This window comes from Mustela nivalis (assembly GCF_964662115.1).
Source record: "Mustela nivalis genome assembly, chromosome: 5".
Lineage (NCBI taxonomy): Eukaryota > Metazoa > Chordata > Mammalia > Carnivora > Mustelidae > Mustela > Mustela nivalis.
In genome coordinates, this window is record NC_139024.1 from 58,585,376 (window position 1) to 58,608,228 (window position 22,853).

The 22,853-nt window shown below is 40.0% G+C and overlaps 1 protein-coding gene across 8 annotated transcripts in view; it reads right to left on the minus strand.

Annotated features, from left to right (window-relative positions):
• AIG1 (androgen induced 1) overlaps positions 1 to 22,853 on the minus strand; it is a 481,448-nt gene that overhangs the window by 258,984 nt on the left and 199,611 nt on the right. For 5 of the 8 annotated variants that reach the window (XM_082730806.1, XM_082730811.1, XM_082730807.1 and 2 more), the window contains exon 4: positions 14,335 to 14,450. The exons of the other annotated variants lie outside the window; for them this stretch is intronic. In XM_082730806.1, the coding sequence (XP_082586932.1) occupies positions 14,335 to 14,450 (116 nt within the window). The remainder of the gene's footprint in view (positions 1 to 14,334; positions 14,451 to 22,853) is intronic. 8 annotated transcript variants of the gene reach the window in all.

The following is a 22,853-nucleotide window of genomic DNA, read 5'->3' on the forward strand; positions in this document are numbered from 1 at the left end:
CAGTCTCTTCTTATTCATTCATTTCCGTGTTTAACACATGGTTTGAGCCTAACATTTTGGTAGGAGGTGGGGTTATTACAATGAACAAAAGAGGCATAGCTTCTACCCTCAGAACTTTGCCATCTGGAAGGAAAGCCAGACAATAGAGTAACAGGTGAGGGAAGGACATGGTATGAATGCTTTGAGAGCATGGTGTGTCTGAAGGATGAAAAGAAGACAGAAGTAACTGAAGGGTAGAGGGTGAGCGGGCAAGGGCAGGAGATGAGGTGGCATAGTTAGGCAAGGGTGAGGTTATACAGGGCCTTTGAGACCACTAAAGGGTTTCAGCAATAAAAATTCTCCAGATGCTGTCCCTTCTTCACGGCCAGTTCTTTTTTATTTGTGTAGGCCAGAAATCAAAGTATCAAGAAGAATTGAGAAGTCACTGTTCTTTCCCTCAACAGTGGCCCATGTATGAGCAAAGATGTCTCTGCTAAGGATGATAATCAGTGTGCCTGGTTGGTTCTGTTATTTATTGCCTCAAACAACAGGATGTAATGGTAAGTATGGGGCAGAGGGAGAATCATATGGGTGGTGAACCCAGAACAAGAGCAGTATTTGCCATCAAAGAATGCTATTGAATGAAGCTCTCTTCCTGCTGGGTGGGTGGGGAATGTGACACTGCACCTTCGGCAGTGATTCCTGTAGCTCCTGAGAAACTCCATGTTCTTCTTCAGTGAAGCTACCTTGAGCTTCAAGGCCACTGGTCAGAGGTCCTTTTTGACACCTCCAGTAGCCCAGCTGTGCAAGTTGTTATTCTGCATGTGCCATCCCTGTAAGCCTCTGGTCATACGCAGGTGGGTGTACAGACTTGGATAACGGTGTTACCTGTCACCCACACAATGCCCATTTCTGAGGTTTACGCCTGGTCCCTGTTAGCTTATTTATGAGCCTGGCAAGCTAAGACTTGGAACAATATTTCTAAAGGTTATAGCCATACTACTGCAGAAGAGAAAGAATTGTACATGATTTCAGGAGAAGTGGTGCCACCCTATCCTGGATGTCCAACAAGAGGTACCACCATCCTATCTAGAGGTTCACCATCCTCTCTGGAGAATAGACCTGAGCTCCCTGAGGCCAGCTCACTTCCCTCTAGAGGGAGAGGATCTTAGACCCAGAAGCTCTTTCTAGCCACCCTTCCTAGGCATGGAATCATGGCATTCACAAGAATGCCTTTAATGCAGCCACGAGATGTGATGCTTATACTGGCAAGGGCCTAGATGTCAGTACAATGTGTGCCATGTGGCTGGTGGTATTTTATCAAGTAGCTCAGTGTTACAGACTTTAGAACACAGATGTCACAGCCCCAGAGCCAACTACAATGAAAATCAAGATTACCACCCCTGTGAGTGCAATTACAGTATCTGGCTACTCCTTTGACTTTCTAGCAGATGTGGATGAGCAGGTAGAATTTCAATGAGTCTATCCTGCCTGTTTGCCATTGCAAATACTTTTAAATGGACTGCTAGCAGATACATAGCCCTTTTCTGTACAAGTTAGTTCACACGTATAAGTTTTCTCTGGCAAAGGTACACATCTTGTTAGACTTATCTACCAGGAACATGCCATTTTACAAAGAAACCTGTCCTTGTCTGACAGGAAGGCAAATGGCACTGTTTAGCACTGTACTCCAGTTAGCTATGTTTGATCATGTGTTTTCTGAAATTGTGTACATACATTTGGTTTAAAGTTTATACAGGTATTCCGTGTGACAAAGGGAGGCTAAGTGTAATGTGTTTATGGAGGGGACTTGGCCTGACATGATGGTGTTTGGCTGACTGACAATGTCATGTGAGCTGTTCACTCCTCTGGGGCCTGATTAGATCTACACAGAGTACTAATGGCAATTCCTGAATTTCTCAAGAGGCTGGCAAGACTTTATGAATGAACTATCACTTCTTTTTTCTTTTCTTTTTAATTTTTTAAAATTGTCACTTCTTTCTTACAGTCCTCCAGCAGAGCTAGGAAACAGAGCTAATCCAAGCCTTCGGACTCCATTTTCTTTCTCATCCAATGTGTTTTCAACAGAATAGCACAGGGCTTAAACTACTTGTTATGGATGCAAAGCAATTTGTGTATTTATACCTGTAAATTTATGCATTGTTTTAATTTACGTAAGATTTTGGTATCATTTCTCAGCTTTTAAGGATGACTTACACATCTTATTTTTCTACTGTTATGCGAGAATATCACAGCCCAGGGATATATCATGGCATAAGGAAAAATAAAAGTGCTACCCAAAAAGAAAAAAAAAAAAAATCCAAACAGGAAAAAACAAACCATTGGAGGGTTTTAAGTAGGAGGATTGACATGATCAGATTTGCATTTTAAAACACTCTGCCCAAGAGGTGGAAAGGGGATAGGAGACAGTGTGAGAAAGGTAGTGAAGAGGGTTTGAGTGTGGGAGGGGCTAGATCAACAGGGCCTGCCAAGGAGAGAGCATGAGCAGGATACCAGAGGCAGTATGGCATCATGGGAAACAGGCAAAACAACCAACCAACCAACCAACCACCCAACCAAAGGAACACACACAAAACAGGCTCAAACAAGGATGTTGTAGAGAGGCAAAATAAAAGTAGCTCTAGTGGGAAGAGGAAAGGTAGAACTGAGCTCATCTTGACTGGAGGAGGACAAAATGTGGCCAGTTCCAAGTGCACTGAACTTCTTTGCCTATGATTTGCCATCTCTTGCTTCCAGGCCATCTCCTTTCTCTGCCTGACCCACTTTTGCCCTAGCCCTTTTTATGGCCCCTCAAGGGCCAGCTCCCATGTCACTTATTTCGGAGGACTTTTATGACGCTATGAGTCTGGGCGAGGGAATGTTCATCTGGACTTTCAGAGCCTTCTGTATTTCTATTATATAAACAGCCCATATCAACGTAAGGTAATTGCTTTTTTATTTTTCTGTATTCTTAAGTAGACTGTCAGCTCCTTGAGGGCAGAGTTGAAGCTTAATACATCGTTTACCACCTGTATGTAGCACAATGCCTGACACACCATAGAGAAACAGACACTTGAGAGTCTTTTAGCATTGTACTCAACGAATCTTGTCCCTAGTCTACACTGTCCCAGATCTCTCAGATTAAGGGAGAATTAAGATGTTATAATAATAATCAAGCTAGTTCCATGTCTTTGAAAATTACTAGGAAAATGGGTCTACTTAAATGTATAAAGCCAAAGTTTTGCATAGTTATTTTAGACTAAGTTTCTCTTGCCATTTCCTTTATATCTCAATCAAAAGATCATTTTGGCTGCAGATTTCTTTTCACTCTTGTGGCATAAACTCATATCTGGTACTGCAGTGCCTGGATGGTGTAGTCAGTTAGGCATCTGACTCTTGGTTTCTGCTCAGGCATGATCTCAAGAGTCATGCGATTGACCCCCATGTCACTTAAGACTCTCTCTCCATCTCTCTGCCCTCCACCATGTGCATTCATTCATGTTCTCTCGCTCTAAAAATAAATAAATAAATCTTTAAAAAAATCCCCTCAAATCTGGTACAAATATGTCCTCATCTGATTTTTTTTTTTTAAATCAGTGTTTATTTGTGCCTCAGGGGAGACCAGCAATGCTGGGTGCTGTGGGAGACACAAATGTCTGCAGGCTGTGGAAACCCTCTGCCAAAGGTGAGACTGAGCAGGGCTAATGGTCACTGTGGAGTTGTTCACATAATCCCCTCCTGCAGCCGCCAGAGAATATGTTCTGAACTTCACAACGCTCCCATATTCTCAAAGACACAGAGAAGGCTCACCTCAGGGAAATGAAGAGTCTATAATTTGACTAATAAAAGGATCTTTCCTCTACTTGAAATGTTTTTATTGCATGACCTAGGTTACCTCCCATACATAGGATGACACTCTGACAAGGAGTTCAGTCTGTGTGGTTCTTTCTAGAAGTCTATCATCTTCAGTTGGTAATTTATATCTCTCGAGAGGGTTTCTCTAATATCTTCCATGCCTTTTTCGAGCCCGGCTAGAACCTTGAGAATTGTCATTCTGAACTCTAGATCTGACATATTACCGATGTCTGTATTGATTAGGTCCCTAGCCTTCGGTACTGCCTCTTGTTCTTTTTTTTGCGTTGAATTTTTACGTCTCGTCATTTTGGCCAGATAAGAGTAAATGAAGGGGCAAGTAAAATACTAAAAGGGTGGCAACAACCCCAGGAAAATATGCTTTAACCAAATTAGAAGAGATCCAAAATCGTGAGTGGGGAGAAAGGGGATAAAAGGAGGTTCAAAAAGAAAGAAAGAAAAAAGAAAAGAAAAAAAAAGAAAAGAAAGAAAAAAAAAATTTTTTTTAAAAAGAAAACACCTTTCAGAAAGTGGTTGTTTTTCTGTTTCCAGAATTGCTGTTCTTCTTCTCTTCGATCTGCTGATGGATTTCATTCAGTTGGTAATTTAAATGAATCAGGCAGGTAGGAGAAGAGACAAGCCAAAATTCAATGTTAGAGAAATGGGTGGTAGGAATATTGTAAACTACTTTATATGGTTACCATTGAGCTAAGTGTAAGGTAGGTGTGTGTGTATGTATATATATAATTTAAATTTTCCCTACTTTGTCTGCTTGCTTTTAGAACTCATGCACTGTCATAATTTCTCTTATTAAGCAATCTATCTTAAGAATATTTTCTGACATTTTGACTGATGTGATATCTAAAGGAAATGTGTTTGTATTAACCCTTAGAAAACTGTAGCGAGGAAAGCTCTCTTTATTTTCTTTAAGACCAATTCAACTGCTGACCTTTCTCTTGCTCTGGATAGTGAATGGAGGGGATCTGTTTGGGGGCAGGACAGGTTTTGAAAAAAAAAAACCAACCAGATAACCACATAACAACAACTGCTTTTTAACTCCTTAGATGGAAAGGAACAGAGCATTACAATAGTGTCCCCTAGAGAGGCTGAACCCAGTCTTGGGAGTCAGAGAAGACCTCCCTAAGAAAGAGATAGTTGAGCTGAGATGTCAAGAATGAAGAATTGTGGGGGTATGACTAAAGGGAGGTGGGGTGGAGGTATGAAGAAGGTGAAAGCTTTGACCTTAGAAGAAACTTAGATTGCTCTTAACCATTAGAGAGAAGGTCACTGTGGCTGGAGCCAGTAAGCAAAGAGGGCAGAGGAGGATGAGGGAGCTAGAGAAGTCAGTGCGTTCAAATAATGCAGGTCCCTGAAGCCATGAAAAGAAACTTTGGACTTCCTGGAAACAATGGGAAGTCATCCATACTCTCTGAGCAAAGGAGTTACATGGTCAGTATGCTTTTAAAGGATGTGCCCAAGGATCCTGCAAGTGGACAGGTGTGTGGTGGTGGGGGATGACAGTTCTGTGTGTGGTTCAGGAGAAGGATAACAAAAGCTGGGTCATGGTGTTGGCAGTGGAGAGGAGCAAGCACAAAGATTCTTCAAGTACTTCGGAAGAATAGAAGCCAGAAATTGATGCATGACTATCTGTAGAAGGCCCCAGAAAGATAGGTTGTCAGAGTCTTATAAATTTCTGGCATGAACGTCTGGGTGGATGGCAATGCTCAGGGAATACAATCTTGGGGTGCAGTTGGGAAAGCAGGTACTGCTTGAGTATGGTGTGCAATTGCAAGCATGAGAAGCTTCTGAGGCTTATCAGAAGAGAGCTCTGAGTTGCAGATCTGGGATGGAAGAAATCACAAATGCAGAGTTGGTGAATTTACTAAGGGAGAGTAGGCAGTAAGAGAAAAGGATCTTGGTTAAGAAGGTGGATTCCAAGTTGAGTATTCTCACCACAATAAATTTAAAAAGTTAATAAATTAGAAAAGGAGATCATGGGCTGGTTTCCAAAGTACTCCAGCACAGGGGTTTAGGTAGAGTGGGAAGAGCCTGCAGATGATGCTATGAGGGATGGTTTTGAGATTGGGGAGGGAAACTGGAGATTGTGACATCCTAGTCTGAGAAGAAAATGATTCAGGAAGGGGCATAATTTAGTATCAAAACTGCTATAATATCAATGGAAAAGAGGCGGTATAAAAATTCTTCCCCTATTGTCATAAGGAGGGAGTGGGTACAGTAAAGAAATAGAAAGAGTTCCTATTTAAAGTCTTTTAGAGTCTCCGTGAAATACGAGGTCAGACCACCTGCTGGGAGATCACTGGGGAGTATGAGCTGGAGGTGGAGGGAGGACTGGCAGAACAGGTAGAGGAAATGCAAAGTAAAATTGCCAAGTAACATAGAGGACACAAGCAGCCTCAAAATGGTGATGCTAGACTACAGAGAAAAGAAGTGGTCATGTTGGTATGGATGTCCTGTGGGGAAGTGGGGGAAAGGTCATAACCACATAGAAGATGATTTTGGGGTGGGGGACATGGTTAACAGCATATGGGGAATTCTAGTTCTTCATGTGTTCTCAGCAAGTCTGAGAACCAGCTGTTGGGGTTAGAGAAGACAAAACTCAGAATAATAAGTACTGGGAACTGAGATGGATTATACACACAAGCCTTTTCTGTCCAGATGCAGATCTAAGGAACTGATTTAATCAACACCCAAGTGGGCATTCTGAGGGGCTGAGTGCAAGCCATACTCTCAATTGGTAAGTCCTCCATTGTCCAGAAGATGAGAAAACAACAACTCATCTCAACAACGTGTTTGTAAAAATAAGCAGATCAGAATAATGGGAAAACAATGACATTTTTGGTTCTCAGGGGAAAAGCAGAGCTTGGGAAATAACTTAATGTTCGAACAGTAAGAAATTTTCAGAAAACCCTTTAGCATTCTTAATAGGTTGTGAGGGGACACGAAGCCCATGAAGTAGGACCAGAATCCATAAGAAGAGCAGAGGATAAAATGAAAATAAGAGTTGTGGAAACAAGAGAGAGAAGGAAATGGAACTTTCCCATACACTCCTCAGACAGTCAGGATTTTTGTGGTGGGAGGAAGGAAAGACACAATCATTTCCCAAGGGGCCCATGTGCTTCTTAATCCTCAAGGCAATTCTGTAGTGCAAATGTTACTCCCTTTTTAATGGTGGTAAAAAAGTGCTCGGAGAGGATAAGTGATCTTCTCAAAGCACGGGAAGAGGGGAACTGAACAAAAGATGGTGTGAATTCAAGGATCTGGACCTCCACCTCCCAGAACAGGCACAAGAGGTTAATGAGGGAAGAAACATGCAGAAAGGGGCGGGTTATGCTACTTTTGGTCAGAGTATGCTTAGCATATAAAAAGAACAAAAAGGATGGCATTTTACACACATCTTCCTTCCTTCCTTCCTCCCTTCCTTCCTCCCTCCCTCCCTCCCTTCTTTCTTTCCTTCCTTCCTTCCTTCCTTTTGTAAGAGAGAGCAAGAGAGAGTGAGAGAGCCTGAGGGTGGGGAGGGAGGGAGAGAATCTTAAGAATCTTAAGCAGGCACCATGTGCAACATGGAGCCTGATAATAATGGGGCTGGATCTCTCACCACCCTGAGATCATGACCTGAGTAGAAATCAAGAGTCCAACACTTAACCGACTGAGCTACCCAGGTGCCCCTACACTCATTTTTCTGATTCTCACAGTAATCCTGCCTAAGTGTCATGACTCTCTTTTTTTTTCCAGTTGCAGTAATTGAGGCCAACAGAAACTAAGTGTTTTGCTCAAATGTGTAAGTATTCTACTGCTGGTATAATACATTGCTACAAACTTTGTGGCTGAAAACAACACATACTTATCTTACAATTCTGTAGGTTAGAAGTCCAACACAGGTATGTGGAGGCTATAGTCAAGATGTCGGCAGGGCTATGTTCTTTCTGGATCCAACTCCTTGACTTCGCTAGCTGCTAGAAGTAACCCACATTACTTGGCTCATGGTCCACTTCCTCTATCTTTAAAACTGGCAGTGATGGTTTGGGTCCTTTTCCTGTAATATCTCTCTGATCCTTCTCCCACAGTCCTGCTCCCCTCTAACTGCAGCAGAGAAACCAGACGATCAGTTTGGGCCCACTTGGATAATGTAGGCTAACCTCCCCAACCCAAGGTCTTAAATGTAATCACATCTGCAAAGTCCTTTTTGTCACGTGAGGTGACACATTCACAAATCCTAGAGATTAGGATGTGGACATTTCTGGAACCATTATTCTGCCCACCATATCAAATTAAAGAGGTATTGAAGGGCTGAACCCAGAGTTTAATTTAGATTCAGTCAAAATTAAGTAGGAAATCCTATTGGCTCTATCTTCAAAATATAGCCAGAATTCTTCTAGTTCTGACACTGCCATTTCTGTCACCTTGGTCCAAGCCATGCCATGCCATTGCCTGCAGTCCATTCTCAACATAGTAGCGAAAATAATCCTTTAAAAATGTCTCAGATTATGTCAGTTTTCTGTTCAAAACCTTCCAATAACTCTTGATTTCAGTATGAACTAAGGACACAGTCTTTACATATCCTACAAGGCTTACATAATCCTTCCTCCACTCCAGGGGTCTCCGATCACTCTTCCCTCACTCAGCTCCAACATAAGCCTTATGCCTGCACTGAACATACCAGAATTATTGCCAGAGTCTTGATCAGAAGGGGGCTCTGTATTTTTGTTCTGGCTTCTCCTCCAGTACCTTGAAGTAGAATGGGAGGGCATAGCCTGGTTCTGGGATGCCTCTTTCCTAGCTGGGGATCTGGGAGGGGAAATGGGAGGAGGATGAATAACTCCTGACTTCACTGTCCATGACTGTGCAAGTGGTTTCCCCTTTATCTTTGCTAGTACCCGCTTTCCACTGATAAATGTTGTGAGGTTGATGTTTAGATTCCTACTTTTGCATGTGGTACATATGTGTGAGGTTTGTAGGGGTCTCTGAGGGGCTTCTCTAATTCAGAATTTCCATATGTGGGTTATGGACTGGGTCCTGCTCATGGCAGGATGCTATAATTTCTTGCTGTTTGGAAACCCCTGCCTAGGGGCTGGCCTTCTTGGGTGGGCCACCATTGAGACAGTTGAGCCTAGAGCTCTCCCTCAATGTCAAACCAGATCCACAAGAAACACATCCATCTTTGCCACATACAAGTGATGTGGTCATAGGCCGCTTTACAGCTGTCCCTCCCTCCCTCCTGCTCAGGCAGGAGGCAAATGAATGTTCACAAATCTCTTCCTAAGTTAGATTTCTGTCTTATACCTGATTTACCAAGGATTCTTTTGGAGTCTGTTACACTTAGTTTTGGTGAATGTGGGGGAGGCAATTCCTTCCCCAATTGCTACCCTAGACCTCAACTCAAGACTGCAAAGACACTCTCCTTCTCCCTAGCCAGGCTGAAGAAGGAAAGTTCAGAAGATAGGCATGGCAAAGAGTGTGGATGGTTTTGGTGATGTGTAAGAGAACAAAGTGTTTGAGCTGTCTTTTATAGGCCCCAAGAAAGGCACCTTTCTTCAGAATGTGAGGCATAGGCTGCATTACTCTTTCACCTTGGTCCCTGTTCTCCACTGCCAGGACATCAGGAAGACTTTCATGCACTGTTAGAGATGTAAAAGTCATCAGGACAGGCAGTTACGGAGAGCAAAAGATTCAAGTTGAACAAAGGAATATGTCATCTGCTGGTCAGAGAACGACATGTTGTTCAGTTTACTTAACTGGTAAAGAAGCATCCACTTAAATAGGGGGACTTCACATGTCTAAAATTTACATGGTCTAAAATTTCACTTTTTTTAGTGAAGAGGGTGTGAATTTTACATTAAAAATTTTACTTGTTCATGGCTAAAAATTCCTCCCATATTTTTAAAATTTGAGTACAGTCTTATTTTTAAGGTTTTTCCCCCCTCTGTTTTAAAGAAACAATATTTGTTTCCAGCACAGACTTGAAGAAATAAAGAAGTTTCAATAGGAGAGCAAAAATAATCTGCAATTGCATAACTAAAGTATAATCAAGTTTGATGGAGGTAGAACTCTGATTTAGGGCAGTTGAAGACTGTGTCATGTAAGAATGATCATCCTTCATCTTGATTTTACTTTGTTTTGTTTTCTATTTTGAGAAGTTGCACAATGGACACATTTGGGGTAATGAGATTTGGAATATGAAATTTATGAATTTATGAAATTTATGAAAAACCATTAGGGCCCAGAGACAACAGAAATCTCTATTCTGCTTTAAATAAGCTCACTGTAGTGACAAGAAATGTTTATCCATTAGAAGAAAGTCCTCTGACTCATTATCTCCCCTTCCCTAATGCCTCCTTGCTCCTGCTGTGCCTGGCATTTAGTGTTAGCATGTATTATGCATGGGTCCTGAGATCTCATGTGGGGTCTACTGAATGAGAACCACCATGGGAGGGGGGTATGGGAAGGAGATGGAAGAAACTTCAGGACAGAGGAGACTCACTGCTGAAAAGCAAAGTAGTGTCTTTCAGATTGAAAAACAAAGTAGTGAGTAGCACAAATGCTATACAGGGAGACAAAGGCATGAGGTGCTGGGGGGCCCCAGCCAAAGAACAGATTGACCACCAGGAGGAGTCCTGTATAGGTAGAGTAAGGATACTGTCTCACACAGAATTTGTCAACTAGAGGATGACAGTAGTCAACATTCCATGATCTTTTTTTTTTTTTTAAATTTAAATTCGATTATACAATGTATAGTACATCATTAGTTTTTGATATAATGTTCAGTGATTCATTTATTGCGCATCACATTCTATGATCTTAAAGCTCTCTGTTTTACTCGGTCCCCCTTCAGGATCTCCTGATGGTTCTTTTAAATTTAAAAAGCAAACAAAAGTGATATTTTCATATCCTTTAGAGCTATTTTGGGTTTTTAAAGTGAAGAGTATATGAGTGAGTGAGAATGAATAAAAGTAAAAGCAAAGGCTTACACTATTGTAACTAAAATTCTCAGACCGTTGATAAGAAAACACTCTCTGCATTGTCCTCAGAACAGTAAGTATAGAAATACTAATACTAACACCACTACCACTACTACTACTACTATTGACAATAAAAGAAAAATATAAAAATTTTTTACGTGTGTCAGGTATTGTTCTATGGCTTCTATATACTGTAACTGAATCTTCAAAACTGCCCCATGAGGTCCTTGTCCCTATTTCATACCTAACTAAGTTAGAGCTCAGAAAAGTTAAATGAAGGAGTCAGAATTCCAACCCATAAAGTAGTCTTAACTGTTAGACATGCTGCTTCTGATGCATTGCTTCAAAACACAACAAAAACTAAACACACAATCTATTCAGCCACAGAGGTGCTCTTCTCCCAGAAGAAGGCAGTGGAGAACATGTGAATTGTACAGACTGTGGACACACAATGCTTCCATTCCAGATCTGGCAACACCAAGGATACTTGGCTTTTTCTTGGGCAAGTCATATACTCTCTAAGCATTAGTTTTCTTATCTGTAAAATAGGCCAGATAATGCCTATCTCAAAGGGTTATTTGGGGAGCTAAATAATGTATTTGAAAAGCACTTGGCACAGAACTCAAAAGAATGGCATTCCTTATAATTCTTGTTAATTACAGTTGCTTTACAAACCAAGAGGACCTCTGTGTTGTATCCTGCATAAGCTAATACAGGTCATCCTATTTTTTAGGGGAAACCTCACAACTAAGGTATACAGAATGTGTGGGAGAATGATGATGGAGAGGATGTATGCAGACAAGGTATTGAGAGCCCACCATAAGTGCATAGGGAGATGCTGGTGTCCCAAACCCTGGGTAAATGGAGAGAGGTATGGTGGGAAGCAGAAGGAGGTAGAAAAGGAGTCTGGAATGACTTCTGATGCTCAGTTTGGGAGGACTGAAATAGGGATTGGGAAATGGAACTGCTCAGGGTGGCCGCTCAATGAGCTCCAGTCTATGAGTGAAAGCTCCCATATGCTGTTGCAACTTTGGCTATCCAAATCTGGAAGGAGAACAGGTTTAGGTGGAGTGGGAGCCATGTGGGAATGGACAGCAAGTGGAAATCAGAGCAAAGCACAGACAGTCTGGCCAGCAGATGCAGAGGTACAAATTCAGCTCAACCACGCAGGGGATGCCAGGGGAGATCTATTTGTTTTATAATTAGCATATGATAAGAGGAATTATTTCTTCCATTTTGGCATGAAGTTCTGGAATGTCCAGTTACAATCCTGGTATGCTCCCAAAAGATTTCATATCCTCAAACTTCTAGTATCATGTCATTGATATGGCAGCTTTGAGATAGTCTGGAAGGAGCAAAAGCCAGTACCTTTTTGATAACAATGAAAATCCTTGGATTTATATACTATGACAGGATATGAGGGGCATTGTTTAGCTCTTGGCATAGCTATGAATACCTAGGGCAGAACACCAAAGGAAAAAGTCTACTTTGAAAGCTCTCTCAGAACAAATCTGAGAGAATTTGCTGGTTAATGCAATACATGTCCAAACAAGTACTGGTTTACTTAAGGAGTATGCAGGCCTGGCAAGCCTCACTTGGCATGAAGACCATGAGTAATGATTCATTTTAATGAGGGATCTTGGGGGTCTATAATGAAGACTATGTGGTATTTGCCATGTGTCTCTTTGAAACGTTGACTGAGTGTACCCACAGTGGAAGAAAAGCTATCAGAAAATACATAGTTGATGAGACTTCTGGGACTCTATAAGGTTCAGATAATTTAATAGTGTATAAATGAATTCACAGAAGTACACCCAGAGATCTCAGAGAAAAAAGCTTCTCTTCCCACAGGTAAGCAAATATGAGCACAAAGTAATGAGACTATATTTTTGGGAGGAAGGGAGGGATTTGATTTTTTAATGATTTTTGATTTTAAGATGAATGCATCCCTGGAATAAATCATAGCCTCTCTACATGATCTTCTGAAAGATAAGAGTCATTTGAATATCAAATGCATATGTATAAAGTATGTATATTCATTTTTGAGACATAATTTTAGTCACACTTCACCTGTAAGCCCTAATCATTTGGACTTTTTCTTTCTTTCTTTCTTTTTTTTAAGACTTTATTTATTTGAGAGAGAGAGTGAGAGAAAGAGAGAAAGCACAAGAGGGAGGAGGGTCACAGGGAGAAGCAGACTCCCCATTGAGCAGGGACCCTGATGTGGGACTCGATCCTGGGACTCCAGAATCATGACCTAAGCCAAAGACAGTTGTTTAACTGACTGAGCCACCCACGTGCCCTAGACTTTTTCTATTAGAGAAAATCAGTACTTAGCATTTTAGGTTGAAACAAAAAAATCTAGAAAGTGATGAGGAAAACAGACTTTGTTTTCCAACAGACTTTGACTAGTCAATGAAATGGCAGATAGAATGAGCATTACTGCACATTTGTTCTGGGGTCTTTCATCTGGATGTCCATTTAGATCTAGCCACAGGGTATGACTTCCTAGAAACAAATTTCCTTTCTGGTCAGATCTGGGGCATTATGTGGTCATTCACGCAAAGTATGCGAAGTACTGTATTGAACTTTATTTTGTACTTATGGGTTGGCTAGAGCAAATGCTCCACAGAGACTGGGCCTCCCAAAAAGCTCCAGGATTTTGGAGGGATTAAATAGAGTTCTGGGGGTGTTTGGAAGAATGTGATGCAATCCTTGAGGTTTAAGGGAGGGGATAGTGACCCAGAACTCAGGACAAGAGAGGCAGAAGTGCTGGTGGGAGGGACCTCTTCTAAGTGTACTAGTACTCCAAAAAGGACTTGGAATTCCAAAGAGAAGTAAGAAATTCTGTCTTAAAAGAATTTTGAAATTTCAAAATATTAAAATATGGTAAGAACTGAAACTAATGTGAAGTAAACCCAACAGTCAACTGGGCTGTTATCAGATAAATGTGACACCACCCACTTGAGACTTATTCGTGCCCAATGGAGCAAGTGGAGATTTCTTGTAATTTATTTATCCCAATTAAAAAACAAAACAAACCCTTAAATGCCTATTATGTGTAATTGCTAATTGTAAGACATGTTCTAAACTGACTCAGGAGAATGTCCGTTTTCACTTGTTTCCTATGAAGTTTAAGATCACTCCTCTAAAGAGGCCTTTTCTTCTGTCCTCATTTGCATTTGCTCACCAACAACAGCAACAACAAAAAAATCCCAAGCAAAGCCCTTAAGCAATAAAACTACTGTCCAAGAAAAACATTTAGTTTGAAAAAGAGTTGAAAAATGTAGCCTTGGAAGAACCATTGCTTACATGGGATTGTTCAACAAATTCCTGTTGTGTGAGGTTTGGCATATACTTTCTAAAAATATAAGCATCTGGGGAAATGAGACAAAGCCCAGGTCCTGGACCAAATGAGGCACGCAGTGTGAATCTGTTAGTGATTATATCCATAATGAAATATGTGCCCAAATTTAGCAGTGCAAAATCTAATACAATACGAAAGCCCAGCAGGCACTGTCCTTACCATAATATATAGCCAACAGAGAAGGTACATATGGCGGCGAGTCCGCTGCTCCTGCTGGGATACGCATGGTGTGATGTCCTCATCTCGATTAATATAAAGGGCAAAACTGTTGTGTGCTGAAAAAGAACAGAGAGCAGGTGACACAGATTCTTATCATTGCTCCTCAATACTTGTTTTGTCTCCAGCAGGAGAAGGGAATAGTGCAAATTCTTAGCAAAAGCACCATAGCAGAGAGCGGCTGTATATGGCTTGTCTAAGATGTAGGATGGACAAGAAAACACGTGATCCATCGATTGCTCTACTGGTGTTTTTCTTCTATATCTGGATTTTTAAAATTTTATTTTATTTATAACTGTCACAGGAAATTTCAGTAATTTTGAAGGATGTGTAGGAAAAAAATTAGAACACAAGAAAGGAGTAAAAATAACCACTGTTAATATTTTGGTAGATGTTTTCCCTCCCCCTTGTTTATATTATTTATACATAGTTAAGATCATACTGTGCACGGAATTTTGTTTTGGGACCATACCATGAGAATTTCGGGGGGGGGGTTGCAGAGGGAGAGAGAGAATATTAAGGAGGCTCCTCTCCCTGTGTGTGAGTCAAACTGGGGGCTAGATCTCACAACTCTGAGATCATGACCTGAGCCGAAATAAAGTGTTAGACACTTAACCAACTGAGCTACCTAGGTGCCCCAACATGAGAATTTTTAATATGCCATTTTAGAAATTCTTCTAGAATATTAACCTTAACTATAGTTGCTCGAAACTCCATTTTATGGATATATTGGATATACCAAAATTATTTGGCCAATTCCTATTCTTGGACATTAAGTAGTAAAAGATTTTAAATTATTAATTTATGAAAAATTTCATGATGAATATCTTTCATAGAATTCTTTGAATGTTAAATAATTTTCTTATAGTTAAAGGCATAATGTCAAATTATGTGTGTAATAGCAGCAGGTTAAGAAATAATGTCAAATTAGTATCCAGAAAGGATGTACTGGTTTTTACCAGCGGAGGATGGATCTAGATATGATGTTTGAAGACCGACTCCAGAGAAGCTTGATGGGACCTTCGTATTTGTTTTTTGGACTCAGTGACCACTCATGCTCAGTTCAGTGGGCCAAGATGGGGATGAAATTTGGTAAGAAGTAAGGAAAGTCAGTTTATCCTGGTGTTGAAATTTGATGAACAGATTAAGGGACAAAGATCTTTTCAGGTAAAACTGGGTTAGGATATAGATTTTTCTTCCAACATTGAAGTTTCTCAAGAGTAAGGAGATGGAAGAACTGAGAACTGAACCATGAATAAGTTTGAATTCTACTTGGTACCTCCTTAATGGCCATGAAAGAATCTTTGCCCTGTTCTTCCTATATTGTTTAAATATTTAAGGAAAATTCAGGAAATTGAATATTATAATTTTCAAACTCTCATAAGTATCATGGCACCAGGTGGCAGGTGGGCCTTGACAGGAAAACACATGGTAGTGATATCAAAGTAAACATCTTAGAAGAAATAAATGGCTTATACTTATAGAAAAAACAGAAATACAGGATTTTTAAAGAACTACAAAGATAGTAGAAATTCTTTGCTTTAAATGTTCTCCTCTAGATAACCATGCTAAATGCCAATAGATTGGTAATTAGAGTCCGGTATTCCTAAAACATCAGGTGGGTAATTCCACAGTTGAGTAGCTTTATATTTCCTTATTCTTTGCTTCTCTACTGTCTTTCTAAAACAGTATAATTACCTCTGAAAGGAACTATGCAAAATGTACATGTGTGTTGATACAGAGACAGTATGTGTTTTAAAGATCTATTTTGTTGTTTTATTCACTATAATCTAGTCACCTGAGATGACATTGGCCTGGAGTTTCAACAACAGTTTGAGAAGCCAACAGTAGTTTTGCAATGGTGCATTCATGTATAAAATTCAAATGTATAGTTAACGATAAGTCTAAGTCTTATCAAATCTTATACAAGGAAAAAAAAAACCACCAACATTCTTAACGGCAACTATTAACTCCATTTTACACTGAAGTTAGTGCTAATTGACTCTGGTGGCCTGTGTGAGTTACAAAATCATGGTGATATGTTATTTTTTGATTTATTAATATTAAAAAGCATTTAAATTCTACCTCTTTATCCATTGCTCCAAGCTGAGTAGAAAATCATCCCTTTTCTATAAAATTATATAAGTTCAAATAACTTATCTGAATATTCTTAGTTATCCAGTTATCATTCTTTTACTTAGCCTCTTTGTTGATTATCAGATGTCATACCTAGAAGGATTAGGGTGTATTTTGATAATGCCAGACAGAAAATCTCTGAAAAATGAAAATCTTTCTAGATCACTTCATTAATGGCATCATCACCGCTAAAAAGGAGCTACTTGTTCCATCAATGACATAATCTGTGACATAAGATCTTTCTGTGTGCCAGTTGGCCCAGTGGCAAATCTTGGGTAACAGCATGTCATTCAGAATTTTCAGGCACTGAAGAATGTATATCTCCCTTTCTAAAAATGTGTAATGCAAATGATGTTTACTGTTAAACAGTACATACTGACAAAAGTAAAAGTAGTGTAAAATATTTAGAGCAAATAAAAAGATTGCTCTGCAGGTAGTTAAGGTTTTATAAACTAAGAAAATGGTAAAAATCTACAAATGGGCCTGCTGAATCTCTAAGTAACCTTTAGCAGCTCAACTGTAACCCAAAATCTGTAGCAACAAGAGGGATAATTATTTTCGAACTACAGGTACAAGAAATCCAGTTCTAATCCACTCCCAGGCAACACTGTGCTTGAATGACTTAAGAACCAGGAAGGAAATACTCAAGTCCATTCAAAACCACCTTCTGTACAAAAACAGTAGTCCTATGTTTTGTTCACTGTGGTATTTGTAGAAAAGAGCCTGGCACATAGTAAATGCTCAAAAAATACTCATGGAGATAATTTAATCTTCAAAGCAACATTTTTAATGAAAATTTTTAACTACATTTTGCAGATGAGATAACAAACACTCAGAAAAAGATCATTGTATTGCTCAAGATCATAGAGCTAGTATGTCTGGAAGTAGGGTTCAAGACCAGCTCTGTTTCCAAATGCCAGGCTCTGTTTTCTACATCAGAATTGTATTTGTCAAAGATATAGATAAGTAATATTCAACTCAATAAGCCTGTGGGAATGCATGACTTAAGATCACTTACATTGTCACTCAATTGACCAGAACTATTTTTCGCTTGAGCCTCAAAATAAACAAAGAGGTCTTCACTGTAAAAAAAAAAAAAAGTATTTTGCCAATTGTGTTCTTTCCTATGGCATATAAGCATTCTGAATAATAAAACCAGCTGGCATAAAGTTAGGACTTCTCAGTGGTGCACTGATAAAGATGGATGGAGGCAGTTCTTCCCCTTTTTGGCCCAAAGGAGGTCAAGGTGTAACTTTCTTGATCATCCAGCCTCTGGTTCATCTGGCAGCTGCCTTTGTCATGTTGCCCAAACTCCACCCCAATGAGATCAAAGTCACAGACTGAGTGCATTAGCTGGGGAGTCGATGCCACATCTACCTCAAGCTCCAACACTGAACCTTGGGTCTGTCTCCCAAGGCAATAGGTGACCAGAAAGGGTCTGAACATGACAGTGAAACTGACCATTTGGAATAGGCCCAGATTGGGTAGTACCATCTGTCTGTGCCCTATTGTCAAAGGCCCCCAGGAACCAGTCAGAGACAGAAGGAAGCAAAAAACCACTAAGTACAGTGAAAGTCTCACTTTTGACGAAATTGTCAACATTGCCCAACAAATGCATTACCAATCTTTATAATCAGAGAGCTCTCTGGAGTCATTAAAGAGAACCTCTGGGGACTTCCTAGTTTGTGGGCTGCATTGCTGATGGCCGCCATCCTCCTGACATCATAGATAATATCAACAGTGGTACAGTGGACTGCCCAGCTACTTAAGAACCACAAAGGAACATACTTCAATAAAAGATTATCTGAAAACTTAAAAAAAAAAAAAAGGTATATTCAAGAATGATCTGTTTCTATTTCTCAAACACAAATACCTTTTATTTTGTATTATTATTTTTTAAGGATTTTATTTATTTATTTGAGACTGAGAGAAAGAGAGAGAGCATGAGTATAGGGGAGGGGCCGAAGGAGAAATAGTCTCCCCGCTGAGCAGAAGCCTGACTTGGTGCTTGATCCCAGGACCCTGAGATCAGGATTTGAGCCAAAGGCAGGTGCTCGACTGACTGAGCCACCCAGTTGTCCCCACAAATACATTTTAAAGTTTCCTCAGGTTCCTCAGATAGACTCTGAATGAGTAAAGAAAGATAAAATCTGGTTGCCAGAGGGGGCTCTTAAGAATTGCACTGGACTGTTTTCTGCAGTGCATTGTCAATAGAACAATTGCCCACAGCAGAGTTACTGAGGTTCTACTGTTTGTAAGTGCTAAGTCAGATGAAAGGTTGAGAGCCCAATGAATAAACCTTTGATTTAATCTATCAACTCTGCCCTGGAAAGCACTGATCTAAAATATAAGCAGTTCTCCTATCCCAAGCTCCAGTTTCCAGTGCTGCTAATTTTAATGAGACCGTGTTCAAAAAACTGCGTCCAAAAAGGGAAGCCCAAATCTATCTTGGCATCCTTTGTGGATCTTCTTAATGAGGTTCAGGTGATTACCACTAGGAACTGACCAGCAACCCAAGGCAAAGGTCAGTCTGGGAGGATCCACCAGGTGTTGTTACCTCTGCACAGAGACACCCAGCCTTGAGCAGAGGACTAGATTCAAGGAAGGACCCATAATTCAATCATGATGTGAAGGAAATGGGATAAGAAAAAGGCTTTGTAGGAGAGGCTCCAAGGAAGAATGCAGTTATTAAGTAGAAAGACCAGGGAACTGGCATTTAGGATCTAGTTCTGATTGTATCCTCCCTACCACATTATAAGACTTTAGTCAGGCTCTTTTACATTTGTGAAGCTCAGTACTTTTTTTTTTTTTTTGGTAAAATGAGGGGGTTGCATTAAACTAGTGTACCTCAAACTTCAGTCATGATAAACTAGTATTTTAAGCTTTGTTACATCCCATACTAGGGGTCACCTAGGCGTGAAGCTTGGTAGACATGGTGTCCAGGGGCCATGAAAATGTTTCAATTTCTTCTACAATCAGAAGAAAAAAAATGAACTTTTAGAATGATGATTATATCCATCTTCATATAATGCCATCATAAAAGGTTACATATATAATAAATACATATAAAATATATAAAATCTATAATAAATATTTATAAAAATACATATATATATATATATGTATGTATATACATATAAGTAAATGTCAGAAAGGCCCCAAAAGTGCAAAGTGCCTAGGGCATACTAAAGTCAAAAATCATACTTTAATCCTGTCTCAAGCCATCTCATTTTTAAAAAAAGTATTCTTAATTCAATTCAGATTAAAAAAAATATATGTATTTAATGGGAAACTTATAAATTCTTATAAATAGAATATTTATAAGACTTATAAGTTCTCATAAATAGAATATCACTTGATTGAAGACAATCACAAAAACAAATACAATGAAAACTAATTGATCTCAATAAATATATGGCTAAATATGTGAGTCTGATTAACAGCTCTGATTCTGAGGCCTCAACTTGATGTGTTCAGTAGGGAGGTTAGTAAGCATTAGAGAGGCATTAAAGATGTACTAGCATGAAATAGAGACTCCCCTAAACAGAATCAGAAGGATTTAAAGATAATTGAGAGGGAATTACCTTTTCACTACTTGATTCAATATTGCTTAATGCCCGGTCCCTGTGCCACGTAAATTATCTGATCTATCATCAGAGCTACAATGTCAATGCACTGGAATGGATTACCCATGAGTTGTCTCTCTACCTTTTAAGTGATGAATTATTTGATTTATGAACAGATGTTCTTTTGCCAGAAAAATGGAAAAAAGAAGATAGGAAGTTGAGGTATTGATGGAAGAATTTAAGGGTATTTAACAGGATTATAGAAATGGATTTACAAGGCACGAGGAGGATCTGGACATGCTCCTACGAAAGACATTTTGATTATCTGTGATGGTCATCAGTGGCCTACACCAAAAAGGAGGTCTTAGAATAAACTTTGCTGGGGAATACATAGAAGGATAAAACAATGCTGTGTGATGGCATGAATTCAGGCCAGCAGAATGAATGAATTAGGGAACTTGCTCAAGATGATTTTAGAGCTCTAGAATCTAGAATACTGTTTTTTATACAATACGAAACAATAAACTAAAGATCGGAAGAGCATGTTCTACTGTCATTTCTCAGGTCTTCCTCCTCTCCAAAATAGTTTTTAATAGGAAAGTACAACTCCCATACCATGTGAACCTCAAACAAAAATCATTTCTTCCTTGGAGGCAAAACTGGCTTCTGAATGTGAGGTATCATCTACCAGCCCCTGCTCGGCTGGATAATAAGAAACCTGGCAACCCCATATCTACCTCCATCCATCTGGGAGACACAGGCAGACCTCTGGGTGCATTCTCAAAGTAATGTGTACATCAAATCACCAGAGAAGCTTCTTAAAAATGAGATTGCTGGGCCTTGCTTCCAGGGTATCTGGTGTACTGGATATGGAGTAGAGCTCACAGTGGTCCCCATGGAGGTAAACCACAGTTCCTGTCTTTGCATTTGTCATGATATCTAGGGTTTCTTATATCCCTATGACCACTTTCGACTATAAATAAAAAGCTGAAGGATGGTTGTATGTGTGTGCATGTGCACAGAGGTCACCATGCAACTGCATTCTTGGTGACCCAGGCTACAGGCAGGGCTGGAGAAATGACTAGACCTTCCTGACAGGATGGGGTAAGGGAGAGTCCCTAAGGTGTCCTAACAATTTACAGGTCTATCACAAATAAAAATATCATGGAAAAGTGCTCTAAGAAACAGGAAGTTGTACACTCCATTTTATAATTCAATATTTTGTTTGCTCCCCTCAACATACACCTGTAGATTAAATGGGGGATAGTAAAAGTGAGAAATCTTATTCTGTAATAAAGCAAGAAGGAATTTCTGAGTTTGAAGATAGAGCCCTTTGTATTAGCAAAACATGATCTAAAATGTAAGAAAAGGTGACATCAGAGATGACTGGCAAAAATCACAAATGCTCACTGCTCCGAACTTGGCAAAGCTTCTGGGCTCTCCAAATAAATCAAATGTTTGAAGAATCCAGGAAGAAGCAGGGCCAGGTGGGGACATGCACAGAGTGAGGCAGCTCTTCTTTTGGGGCAACTGTAGATGCAGAGTCAGTAGAGGGGAGGAGGTGCCCATCACATCCCAGGCACCGAGGAAACAAGCCAATGAGGGCTCTCAGATACCTAAATTTTTAACTCGAGAAACCTGTCCATGTGTTTCATCCCTGCCACCAGAAATGGTTTTTATTAATTTTACTAATTGGTCAGCTCAAAATCTGTCATCTTCCCTTACTCTCTTCCACAGAAGAGATTTTAATGTGCTGCTATCTTAACCACTATAGTTTCCAGTTCTCCACAAGTCTGAGGGAGCCTTCTCATGGCATAAGCTTCCTGCTCCTAAGGTCTGAGGTGCTGCTTTTGGTGGGGCTATGCCACAATATGGACAGTGATGACGTAGAATCTTTCCAGAAACTGACAGATCTTTTTTGATTGTGCCGTGGTGGTGGATAGCTATTCCTGCTGGCTTACATGGGCATCTCAGAATACAGAACTGATGAATCACAGAACACCACACCATACTATAGGTTGGCTAATTGAATTTAAATAATAATAATAATAATAATAATAATAATAATAATGATAAAAAGAATCAGGTTAAAATGTGACCAAGGGTCAGAAACTTAGATTCAGGTGGAACCAATATTTATCGAGTGCAATATGCTCTGGGCACTTCCAAAACTTTTCATGAGCTCCATATCCAACGTGGGACTCACTCTCACATTAGCCCCAACCATCTTTAGGATATGGTTCCAATAATTAGGGCAAATAAACAAAACAGTGCCACGCCTTATACCAAGACAGGCATATCTTTGCAAATAAGAGCAAATGGTGCATCACAGAAACAATTAAGGTGGGACAGTGGCACCATTTTACTGGGCTATTATTTTTGCACTTAAAAAACATTTTTAAGATGACTTGAGGTCAGTTAATATCTCTTGCTGAGTCTTCCTAAGGAAGAGACTCACAAGGTGCTAAAGGTCTGTGACACGGTTTGGGAACTTCAGGGCGGAGCCAGCAGCCAGCAGTCCACCAAAAAGAATTCTTTTCAGGAATGTGATGCCAGAGATGACCCATGTTATACCTTAAATTGCAACAGCAACTTGAAAGTGACCTATATTTACTTCTTCCATGAACACTGCACGAGTGTCTGCAGTTGTCACAGAATAGCACCTCTAATTGCTGACCTCAGACAGTCAAACAGGTACAGTATGATGAAACCCTCGCAGTCCTGCAGACCTGTGATGGTACGATGGCCCTGGCGATTTGG